This window comes from Dendropsophus ebraccatus, chromosome 4 (assembly GCF_027789765.1).
Source record: "Dendropsophus ebraccatus isolate aDenEbr1 chromosome 4, aDenEbr1.pat, whole genome shotgun sequence".
Classification (NCBI taxonomy): Eukaryota; Metazoa; Chordata; class Amphibia; order Anura; family Hylidae; genus Dendropsophus; species Dendropsophus ebraccatus.
Genome location: NC_091457.1, coordinates 167,919,284 through 167,932,645, shown reverse-complemented (window position 1 = coordinate 167,932,645; position 13,362 = coordinate 167,919,284). Strand labels below are relative to the sequence as shown.

General features: G+C 44.7%; 1 protein-coding gene across 2 annotated transcripts in view; it reads right to left on the bottom strand.

Moving 5' to 3' along the window:
• Positions 1-13,362, bottom strand: part of PLPPR5 (phospholipid phosphatase related 5) — a 257,710-nt gene that overhangs the window by 98,053 nt on the left and 146,295 nt on the right. For both annotated transcript variants that reach the window (XM_069969091.1, XM_069969089.1), the window contains one exon: positions 2,518-2,768. In XM_069969091.1, coding sequence (XP_069825192.1) covers positions 2,518-2,768 — 251 coding nt within the window. The remainder of the gene's footprint in view (positions 1-2,517; positions 2,769-13,362) is intronic.

Genomic DNA, 13,362 nt, shown 5'->3' with positions numbered 1-13,362 from the left:
TAACCTTCTAATCTACTAACCTTACCTACTAACTTTCAACGGGTTGCAGATCCCATTGCAACTTCTTAGTGAGTAAATGGTAAACGAGCATTATTCCAGATGTGCCCACCCTCACCCTTTCCTTCATTTAGGTAAGGATTACTGTTTCTTACTACATTGTAACCTACTAATCTACTAACCTAACCTACTGACCCTCAATGGGCCGCAGTTTCCATCACAACCTCTTAGTGAGTAAATGGTAAATGAGCATTATTCCACATGTGTCCACCCTCACCCTTTTCTTCATTCAGGTAAGGATTACAGTTTCTTACTACATTGTAACTTTCTAATCTACTAACCTAACTTAATAACCCTCAACGGGCTGCAGATCCCATTGCAACCTCTTAGTGATTAAATGGTAAATGAGGATTTTTCCAGATGTGTCCACGCCCACCCTTTCCTTCATTTAGGTAAGGATTACAGTTTCTTACTACATTGTAACCTACTAACTTACTAACCTAAATTACTGACCCTCAACAGGCCGCACATCCTACTGAAACCTCTTAGTGAGTAAACTGTAAATTAGCATTATTCCAGATGTGTCCACCCTCACCATTTCCTTCGTTCAGGTAAAAATTACTGTTTCTTACTACATTGTAACCTTCTAATCTACTAACCTAACTTACTAACCCTTACCAAGCAGCAGATCCCATCGCAAACTCTTAGTGAGTAAATGGTAAATGAGGATTATTCCAGATGTGTCCACCCTCACCCTTTCCTTCATTCAGGTAAGGATTACAATTTCTTACTACATTGTAACCTTCTAATCTACTAACCTAACCTACTAACTTTGAACGGGTTGCAGATCCCATTGCAACTTCTTAGTGAGTAAATGGTAAATGAGCATTATTCCAGATGTGTCCACCCTCACCCTTTCCTTCATTTTGGTAAGGATTACAGTTTCTTACTACATTGTAACCTTCTAATCTACTAACTTAACCTAATAACCCTCAACGGGCTGCAGATCCCATTGCAACCTCTTAGTGAGTAAATGGTAAATGAGGATTATTCCAGATGTGTCCACGCTCACCCTTTCCTTCATTCAGGTAAAGGTTACAGTTTCTTACTACATTGTAACCTACTAACTTACTAACCTAAATTACTGAGCCTCAACAGGCCGCAGATCCCACTGCAACCTCTTAGTGAGTAAACCGTAAATTAGCATTATTCCAGATGTGTCCACCCTCACCAATTCCTTCGTTCAGGTAAGAATTACTGTTTCTTACTACATTGTAACCTTCTTATCTACTAACTTAACTTACTAACCCTTAACAAGCAGCAGATTCTATAGCAAACTCTTAGTGAGTAAATGGTAAATGAGGATTATTCCAGATGTGTCCACCCTCACCCTTTCCTTCATTCAGGTAAGGATTACAGTTTCTTACTACATTGTAACCTTCTAATCTACTAACCTAACCTACTAACTTTCAACAGGCTGCAGATCCCATCGCAACTTCTTAGTGAGTAAATGGTAAATGAGGATTATTCCAGATGTGTCCACCCTCACCCTTTCCTTCATTTAGGTAAGGATTACTGTTTCTTACTACATTGTAACCTACTAATCTACTAACCTAACCTACTGACCCTCAATGGGCCGCAGTTTCCATCACAACCTCTTAGTGAGTAAATGGTAAATGAGCATTATTCCACATGTGTCCACCCTCACCCTTTCCTTCATTCAGGTAAGGATTACTGTTTCTTACTACATTGTAACCTACTAATCTACTAACCTAACCTACTGACCCTCAATGGGCCGCAGTTTCCATCACAACCTCTTAGTGAGTAAATGGTAAATGAGCATTATTCCACATGTGTCCACCCTCACCCTTTCCTTCATTCAGGTAAGGATTACTGTTTCTTACTCCATTGTAACCTACTAACCCTCAACAGTCTGCAAATACCACCGCAACCTCTTATTGACTGCAGATATGGTGCATACATCTTCTGATGGAACCCTATTGATCACAGCAATGGGGACCATGTCTCCAGGTTGAATGTGCACTGCTGATTTATTCTAAGTCTATGGGACTGATAGTGAAGGTCTTGAATAGCTTCATCTGGTCCATAGAAGTAAATAGGGTGGCAGCCCACGTCCATGGAGCGGCAGTATGCATGTCTATCCATGATTTCACCCTGACAAGGGGACATGGGATGTCTGTTCTCATGATCAGAGGAGGGGGACTGGCTGCTAGGATGCCCACCGGTTATACACCCATCACCTATCCCGCAGATACTCTAGAAGTATCTCTGGTTGAAACCCCCCTTTAGTTGTATGCGATATAAAAGTTTTACCCTGAGATTCAGAAGTCAAGAAGAAAGAATGACAAAAAAAAACAAAAAACCTACATTAATCTAATCCTACTGTTCTATAAACTCTATGTAGTATAAAGGGGCACTCTCCCCCCGGTGTTTCCTCCATAATATAAGATATGTATGAGGTATCAGAATATAAAGAGATAATAGGCGAGCGTTACTCACAGCCAGATACATTGCTCCGTATATACTGAGAGCGGCTTCTTTGGATGGAAACGTTCTCCTTGCTTTGAGGACAAGGTCCTGGTTTCCAGTGCAAGCGTTGACATCTGTGATGAACTGTGTGAGCTGGTGGCAGCCAAGTGCTGTGTAGTTGGGTTTACAAACGGTAAGAAAATGTGGCGCCAGGTTCCCTGTGACAACTTGTCCAGCATTTACAAATATATCTGTAGCAAATAGTCCAAAAGTATAAATCCCTGCAGAAGACGGAAGAAGAGAAACACGTCAGAGAAGTGTTATATCATTTACAAAAGAAACAAACAAACGGGAATCTACACACAACCTCAGGTCTCATATAGGCAGAAAGAAATCCCAATTATATCAACCCTGTATCCATAGACTGAGCTGTATCTGTATACACTGAGCTGTATCCATAGACTGAGCTGTATCTGTATACACTGAGCTGTATCTGTATACACTGAGCTGTATCTATAGACTGAGCTGTATCTGTATACACTGAGCTGTATCTGTATACACTGAGCTGTATCCATAGACTGAGCTGTATCTGTATACACTGAGCTGTATCTGTATACACTGAGCTGTATCTATAGACTGAGCTGTATCTGTATACACTGAGCTGTATCTGTATACACTGAGTTGTATCTATACACCAAGCTGTATCTGTATACACTGAGCTGTATCTGTATACACTGAGCTGTATTTGTATACACTGAGCTGTATATACAGACTGAGCTGTATCTGTATACACTGAGCTGTATCTGTATACACTGAGCTGTATCTGTATACACTAAGCTGTATCTGTATACACTGAGCTGTATCTATAGACTGAGCTGTATCTGTATACACTGAGCTCTATCTATAGACTGAGCTCTATCTGTATACACTGAGCTGTATCTGTATACACTGAGCTGTATCTGTATACACTGAGCGGTATCTGTATGCACTGAGCTGTATCTGTATACACTGAGCTGTATCTGTATACACTGAGCTGTATCTGTATACACTGAGCTGTATATACAGACTGAGCTGTATCTATAGACTGAGCTGTATCTGTATACACTGAGTTGTATCTGTATACACTAAGCTGTATCTGTATACACTGAGCTGTATCTGTATACACTGAGCTGTATATACAGACTGAGCTGTATCTGTATACACTGAGCTCTATCTGTATACACTGAGCTGTATCTGTATACACTGAGCTGTATCTGTATACACTGAGCTGTATCTGTATACACTGAGCTGTATCTATAGACTGAGCTGTATCTATAGACTGAGCTGTATCTGTATACACTGAGCTGTATCTGTATACACTGAGCTGTATCTGTATACACTGAGCTGTATCTGTATACACTGAGCTGTATCTATAGACTGAGCTGTATCTGTATACACTGAGCTGTATCTGTATACACTGAGCTGTATCTATAGACTGAGCTGTATCTGTATACACTGAGCTGTATCTGTATACACTGAGCTGTATCTATAGACTGAGCTGTATTTGTATACACTGAGCTGTATCTATAGACTGAGCTGTATCTGTATACACTGAGCTGTATCTGTATACACTGAGCTGTATCTGTATACACTGAGCTGTATCTATAGACTGAGCTGTATCTGTATACACTGAGCTCTATCTGTATACACTGAGCTGTATCTGTATACACTGAGCTGTATCTGTATACACTGAGCTGTATCTGTATACACTGAGCTGTATCTGTATACACTGAGCTGTATCTATAGACTGAGCTGTATTTGTATACACTGAGCTGTATCTATAGACTGAGCTGTATCTGTATACACTGAGCTGTATCTGTATACACTGAGCTGTATCTATAGACTGAGCTGTATCTGTATACACTGAGCTCTATCTGTATACACTGAGCTGTATCTGTATACACTGAGCTGTATCTGTATACACTGAGCTGTATCTGTATACACTGAGCTGTATCCATATCCATTTATAGCTCCTGGTTTGCAGTCACAGAACATATGGAAAATATCTTCCCGCTTCATCATATGTCACATTACGGAGGAGCCTCTTAGAGGGATCATATGGCGGCATACTGTACATGTGGTTATTCTTAAAGGCGATGGACATCTTGGAATACATTTATTTGTATTTATGTCTAACTGCCTGGCAGATTGGTCTCCAGCTGCTCTCTGTAGAGAAACGGCCTGAAAATCAAGACATCAGGAGAGGAGAGAGAGGGGCTGGAGACTGATCCATCAGGAGAGGAGAGAGGGGGGCTGGAGACTGATCCATCAGGAGAGGAGAGAGAGAGGGGCTGGAGACTGATCCATCAGGAGAGGAGAGGGACTGGAGACTGATCCATCAGGAGAGGAGAGAGAGGGGCTGGAGACTGATCCATCAGGAGAGGAGAGAGAGGGGCTGGAGACTGATCCATCAGGAGGAGAGAGAGGGGCTGGAGACTGATCCATCAGGAGAGGAGAGAAAGGGGCTGGAGACTGATCCATCAGGAGAGGAGAGAGAGGGGCTGGAGACTGATCCATCAGGAGAGGAGAGAGAGGGGCTGGAGACTGATCCATCAGGAGAGGAGAGAGGGGGGCTGGAGACTGATCCATCAGGAGAGGAGAGAGAGGGGCTGGAGACTGATCCATCTGGAGAGGAGAGAGAGGGGCTGGAGACTGATCCATCAGGAGAGGAGAGAGAGGGGCTGGAGACTGATCCATCAGGAGAGGAGAGAGAGGGGCTGGAGACTGATCCATCAGGAGAGGAGAGAGAGGGGCTGGAGACTGATCCATCAGGAGAGAGAGAGAGGCTGGAGACTGATCCGTCAGGAGAGGAGAGAGAGGGGCTGGAGACTGATCCATCAGGAGAGGAGAGAGAGGGGCTAGAGACTGATCCATCAGGAGAGGAGAGGGGCTGGAGACTGATCCATCAGGAGAGAGAGAGAGGCTGGAGACTGATCCGTCAGGAGAGTAGAGAGAGGGGCTGGAGACTGATCCATCAGGAGAGGAGAGAGAGGGGCTGGAGACTGATCCATCAGGAGAGGAGAGGGGCTGGAGACTGATCCATCAGGAGAAGAGAGAGAGGGGCTGGAGACTGATCCATCAGGAGAGGAGAGAGAGAGGGGCTGGAGACTGATCCATCAGGAGAGGAGAGAGAGGGGCTGGAGACTGATCCATCAGGAGAGGAGAGAGAGGGGCTGGAGACTGATCCATCAGGAGAGGAGAGAAAGAGAGGGGCTGGAGACTGATCCATCAGGAGAGGAGAGAGAGGGGCTGGAGACGGATCCATCAGGAGAGGAGAGAAAGAGAGGGGCTGGAGACTGATCCATCAGGAGAGGAGAGGTGAGAGGGTCTGGAGACTGGTCCATCAGGAGAGGAGAGAGGGGCTGGAGACTGGTCCATCAGGAGAGGAGAGAGGGGCTGGAGACTGCTCCATCAGGAGAGGAGAGAGAGGGGCTGGAGACTGATCCACCAGGAGAGGAAAGAGAGGGTCTGGAGACTGGTCCATCAGGAGAGGAGAGAGAGAGGGGCTGGAGACTGATCCATCAGGAGAGAGAGAGGGGCTGGAGACTGATCCATCAGGAGAGGAGAGAGAGGGGCTGGAGACTGATCCACCAGGAGAGGAAAGAGAGGGGCTGGAGACTGATCCATCAGGAGAGGAGAGAGAGGGGCTGGAGACTGATCCATCAGGAGAGGAGAGAGAGAGAGGGTCTGGAGACTGATCCATCAGGAGGGGAGAGAGAGGGGCTGGAGACTGATCCATCAGGAGGGGAGAGAGAGGGGCTGGAGACTGATCTATCAGGAAAGAGAGATGGGGGATAAAGGCATAGCAGTCTTTTAGTTTCTCTGATGGATCTCTTTTTGACCAACAAAACACAGTTATCACTGAACTCAAGGAGAACAGCGAAAAAATTCCAATGAAGTACTCAATCAAGAGTCTCCACTGATGCCCCCAAAAATTTAAATATGCAAAACAAGAGTCCGTGGAGCCTCAGTTACGAGTCTCAAAACACGGAAATGGCCAGATATCTCTAGCCTGTTGCCACGGGGTGCCTCCATGATGGGGAGAGCACCACACCACCCTGATAAATAACCCCTTAAGTCCCACTCGGTTGCGAGTATTGGAACATAAAGGGAAACACCAGGGTGGCCCCTTTTGTCAATGTCTAACTCAAGGTGCGAGTATTGCGATCATGACAAGGGCTTGCAAAGGCAGGCCTCCATCCACAGACAGCCGTTGTGGTGCTCTCCCCATCATGGAGGCACCCCGTTGGCAACAGGCTAGAGATATCTGGCCATTTCCGTGTTTTGAGACTCGTAACTGAGGCTCCACGGACTCTTGTTTTGCATATTTAAATTTTTGGGGGCATCAGTGGAGACTCTTGATTGAGCACTTCATTGGAATTTTTTTTCGCTGTTCTCCTTGAGTTCAGTGATTTCTGTGTTTTGTTGGTTGATTTTTCGTTGCCCCAACTAGCCAGAATCCTACCCCACACTGACGAGGGGCAAAAACCCCGAAACGGCTGTCTGTGGATGGAGGCCTGCCTTTGCAAGCCCTTGTAATGATCGCAATACTCGCACCTTGAGTTAGACATTGACAAAAGGGGCCACCCTGGTGTTTCCCTTTATGTTCCAATACTCGCAACCGAGTGGGACTTAAGGGGTTATTTATCAGGGTGGTGTGGTGCTCTCCCCATCATGGAGGCACCCCGTTGGCAACAGGCTAGAGATATCTGGCTATCCCGTGTTTTGAGACTCGTAACTGAGGCTCCACGGACTCTTGTTTTGTGGATCTCTTTTTGAGCAAGAACGTCTATTGGCCCTGTCCGTTCCTCCGACCACTGCCGAGTCCCTGAGATTTTCTCTGTTCTGTTCAGATGTAAATGTGGTAGTTTTGTGCAGTGGAGGCGGGACCAGCAGCCCATGTACCGATATCCCCGCCCATTGGTGAAGCAGATAGGCCTGATCCTGAAGGAGGCGTGTCTAAGAGGGGAGGGGTTATCGGTACACTGGGGTGATGGGCCCGCCTCCACCGCACCAAACTACCACAATTACATATCAGGGAAGATCCTGTAAACTGGGTGGTGGTCGGTGGGGCGGATGGTGACGTTAGCGTCTGCTGATCAGTGTCGCTGATCATTTTGTATAGAAATCTTATTGTGTTATTCCTAGCGGTACGATGGCTTCAGAGCGGCCGATCACCCTGTAAGTACAAATCCTCCGAACCTGAGGACCAAATGGTATAGAACACATTCTGCCTGTGTGAGAGCTGCCAGAAGCCATACAGCTGACTAATGGCTGACTAAAGCGCTGCCCCCACGTCTCCCATCCCCCTCACCATGACTAATGCCGCCACCGCCGTCATCGTCTACCGGCTGACACAGCAGTTACCATCACTCTGCAGGACGGCAATAACCTCCTCATGAATAGAAGAGGACGTTTTTATATATTCCATCCAGTCGTCTGTATGATAGAGGATATAGTGGATGTGATATATATTGTGCTATTGGCCGTTATATCTCAGAGCTAGGAGCGTGTATATATATATATATATATATCAGGACGGGGAAGGAGTTACAACCCGCGGCACGCACCACCTGTCTATGACTCCAGGTGTGCGGTATGTAACAGGTCACAGGTGACGTACATCGAGGGTAACACTGGGAAACAAGGCTAGATATGTAGCTACAGCAACATCGCTCAGCATCTTTCCAATCATCCCATATGGCCTCAGTCACTGCAGCATCCGAGGGGTTAAAGGGGTAGTTCAGCAAAAAATCAACTGGTGCAGAGGATTTGTAATTTTTCTTCTGTATAAAAATCTCCAGTCTTCCAATACTTATCAGCTGCTGTATGTACTGCTGGAAGTGGTGTATTCTCTCCAGTGTGACACAGTGCTCTCTGCTGCCACCTCTGTCCATGTCAGGAACTGTCCAGAGCAGCAGCAAATCCCCATAGAAAACCTCTCCTGCACTGGACAGTTCCTGACATGGACAGAGGTGGCAGCAGAGAGCACGGTGTCAGACTGGCAAGAATACACCACTTCCTGCAGGACATGTAGCAGCTGATAAATACTGGAAGACTGGAGGTTTTTTTTTTATTTATTTATTTTTTAATAAAAGTTAATTACAAATCTATATAATTTTTTTGCACCAGTAGATTTTTTCAACTACCCCTTTAAACAGAGAGAAGGGGCGGCTCCTATCACCTTACTGCCCGCCTGCAGTGTGGTGGGGGGAGGAGGCGGCATCAGGATGACTAGGCGTGTAATGAAGACCCTCAGGCACATGTTAGTTCTCATCCAGAAATGTCTGAACTATCAAAATATCACGTTTTTATCCAACATGGTGAGAAGTGAAATGATGGGGATGTTGGTCTCTTCGCCTTCCAGACAATGGAATCAGAAAGTCCCTGAAAGGTCCCAGAAAGGAAGCGACAAGTCATCCTGCAACATGCGAGCCCTCATGGGGGGTCAGCACCATGGTAAAAAAAACACTAATGCCGCTCATGCTGCGTTTTTGCAGTTAGTTTTTTATCGGTTTTATGCAAAAAAAAATGGATGAAAAAACAAATGCATTTTGATCCTTATTATTTTTAGTGTCACTGTCATATATATATATATATATTTTGCCAGAAATCAATAGTCCAGGCGATTTTAAGACACTTTGTAATTGGGTTTATTAGGCAAATCTGCCATTATCTGCATTCAGAGAGAATTTCCCCAGGTCCCCCCCACCCCCTTCTCTCCTCCCTCTCAGCCACTGCTCATTATCAGGAAATCTTGACTCTTTTACATCAGTCAGGCCCTGTCTGTGCTATGGAGGGGGGAGGGAGATTAGTCGGCAGCAGAGAACAAAGGATTACACAGCGGGACCTGTGTGACAGCCGGTATTCAGAGGTCAGAAAGGTCAGGGCTGACTTCAGAGGAGATAGCCGGTGATGTAGCTGTAAACTGACTCTTTGTTGTCCTGTTTTGGTGCCTCGTCTCCTCTCCATAGACAACCATGAAGACAGGGGGGAGAGCTTCAAACTGCTTTTTCATGATAAAAATGCATTTTTCGGCTGATAAACCCAAATACAAAGTTTCTGAAAATCGCCTGGACTATTAATTTCTGCAAAAAATAAAAAATAAATTAAACGACAGAGACACTTTAAATAATGGAAGTCAGTGGAAAAACGGATCAAAATGGATGCACACAAATACATCAGTTTTTTTTAAATCTGTTTTCTGGAGAAAAATGGACAGCAAAAATGCAGCTTGGACCCAGCCTAAGGCCATAGTCACACCTTCTGTATATTTGTCCATAATTGTGGATCTGCAATTACGAAAAAACTGGGGGTCCATTGATTTCTATTGGGCTATTTAGACTATCTGTAGTTTTATGGATCCAAAATCCGTGCCGCAAATAATAGGACATTGCGGAATCTCTTATATCTTATATATCTAGTATATCTAGTATATCTCTTATATCTTATATATCTAGTATATCTCTTATATCTTATATATCTAGTATATCTCTTATATCTTATATATCTCTTATATCTCTTATATCTAGTATATCTCTTATATCTCTTATATCTCTTATATCTAGTATATCTCTTATATCTCTTATATCTCTTATATCTAGTATATCTCTTATATCTTATATATCTAGTATATCTCTTATATCTTATATATCTAGTATATCTGTTATATCTTATATATCTAGTATATCTCTTATCTATATCATAAAAATCAAAGTCTGTCCTTCTGTCTGTCCTTCTGTCCTTCCGTCTGTCTGTCTGTCCTTCTGTCTGTCCTCTATAGACTTCCAAACGCCTGAACCGTTTGACCCCAAATTTGGCCCACAGATACATTGGGTGCCCGGGAAGGTTATTGCGAAGGTCCCGTCCCCGCCAGATGTACAGGAGGGGAGGGGGAGGGTAAAGAGATGCGCCCCATAGAGATGAATGGGAAAATCTCCTCACTGCACCCACAGGTGATATAATTAGCTGCAGCAGACACGGCAGTTGGAGCCTTAGCAACCAATAGGATTACTGCTTTCATTTTCACAGGGAGCAATGGTTGCTAGGGAAGCTGCCTCACAACATCCACAGTAATAACTGGTAGACCCTCTACTCCATCTATACAGTACATGTATACAGGACCCCCTACTCCATCTATACAGTACATGTATACAGGACCCCCTACTCCATCCATACAGTACATGTATATACAGGACCCCCTACTCCATCCATACAGTACATGTATACAGGACCCCCTACTCCATCTATACAGTACATGTATACAGGACCCCCTACTCCATCTATACAGTACATGTATATACAGGACCCCCTACTCCATCTATACAGTACATGTATATACAGGGCACTACAGGTATACCAAACTGTGACTGGGTAACACTGCCACACCAGACCTGACCAATACCACCAAACTGTGACTGGATAACACTGCCATACAAGACCTGACCAATACCGCCATACTGTGACTGGATAACACTGTCATATCAGACCTGACCAATACTGCCATACTGTGAATGGATAACACCGCCACACCAGACCTGACAAATACCGCTATACTGTGCTGGATAACACTGTCATACCAGACCTGACCAATACCGCCATACTGTGACTGGATAACACTGCCATACCAGACCTGACCAATACCGGCAAACTGTGACTGGGTAACACCGCCACACCAGACCTGACCAATTCCGCCATACTGTGACTGGATAACACCATCATATCAGACCTGACCAATACTGCCATACTGTGACTGGATAACACCGCTATACCAGACTTGACCAATACCACCATACTGTGACTGGATAACACCCCCATACCAGACATGACCAATACCGACACACTGTGACTGAATAACACTGCCATACGGGTAAATACAACCCTGCAGGTATACAGGACACTACAGGTATACAGGACCCCAAAACTATACACTACAGGTGCACGGGACCTCCACAAAACTATATACTACAGGTAGACAGGACCCAAAACTTTACACTACAGGTATAAAGGACCCCAAAACTATACACTACAGGTATACAGGACCTCCACCAACTATATACTTCAGGTATACAGGACCTCCACCAACTATATACTACAGGTATACAGGACCCAAAACTATACACTACAGGTATACAGGACCCCAAAACTATACACTACAGGTATACAAGACCTACACCAACTCTATAATACAGGTATACAGCACCTTCACCAACTCTATACTACAAGTATACAGGACCCCAAAGCTATATACTACAGGTATACAGGAACTCCACCAGCTATATACTACAGGTATATAGGACCCCAAACTATACACTACAGGTATACAGGACCTCCACCAACTGTATACTATAGTTATACAGGACCCTCAAACTATTCATTACAGGTATACAGGACCCCCGAACTATATACTACAGGTATACAAGACCTCCACCAATTATACACTACAGGTATCCAGGACCCTCAAACTATAAACTACAGGTATACAAGACCTCCACCAACTATACATTACAGGTATACAGCACCAACTATATAGTACAGGTATACAGGACCCCCGAACTATACAGTACAGGTATACAGGACCTTCACCAACTGTACACTGCAGGTATACAGGACCTCCCTCAACTATACATTACAGGTATACAGCCCCCCCCAACTACACACTACAGGTATACAGGACCCCCCCCCAACTATGCACTATAGGTAAACAGCCCCCCCCCAACTATGCACTACAGATAGGCGAGACCCCTAAAAACTATACATTGTGGGTATACAGAACCCCTCCAACTATGCACTACAGGTATACACTAATTCCACTGATTAACTCAGATGAAACAATACCATTAGCTTGGCCTCCTGGGCACCTTAGAACAAATCTAATTAACAAACTGACACTTTATACCCGGGCAGCGCCGGGTACATTTTCTAGTATCTTATATATCTCTTATACCTATTATATCTCTTATATCTTATATATCTAGTATATGTCTTATATCTTATATATCTAGTATATCTCTTATACCTATTATATCTCTTATATCTAGTATATCTCTTATATCTTATATATCTTATATTTTTTTATATCTTTCTAAGTCTTTCTCCTCTTTTCAGGAAATTGCACCTCGCTGTAGATAAATCTAAGACTTTATTCCTGGAAGATTCCTTTAAGGAGAACAGTTCTGCCATATATCAGCGGTTTTCTCCTGGGAGGGTTGAATATTTTTCATGCGCTTTTTGTGTTTGTCGGGATTATTGCCGCAGCGTTTGATGGTTCCGCAGAGATTGGTGCGGTGTATTGGTTGTGGTGACGCGTGATGAAGATGTCGGAGGATGAACACTGAGGTGGAGCGGCAGCCAAGTCTCCAGTGCCCCCGGCTGATATCCTGCTGGGCAGACGGCCGTCAGTGTCACCATGTATGTGAGTGCCAACCTCACTACTGGTAAGCTTCGCCAGTTTGGCCTCATTGTAGCTGTGCGTCAGACCGGAGCAGATAGGGAATATCACATGTCCACTTATTACTGCACATACACAATATCTTCTGTCAGAAATCCATAATCCTCGTCTACGAGTTGGGACCTGTGTGTAATGTTGGGTTTGCCTGACTGCCGGGGGGGATCACGCCACAGGGTCATACGGCATCACTGGATCATATAGGGGAGATCACAGGGCATCACCGGATCTATAGCGTTTAGCCGCAGGGATCTGTGGAGCGGATCTGCAGCATCCTGCTGCTTTTCCTTTTATGTTAGATTTGGTGTCACACACCCCGAGGCAATCGGTGTTATTTTTATGGCACAGATGTTTAGACGCCATTCACACATCGATCAGTATACACTTTG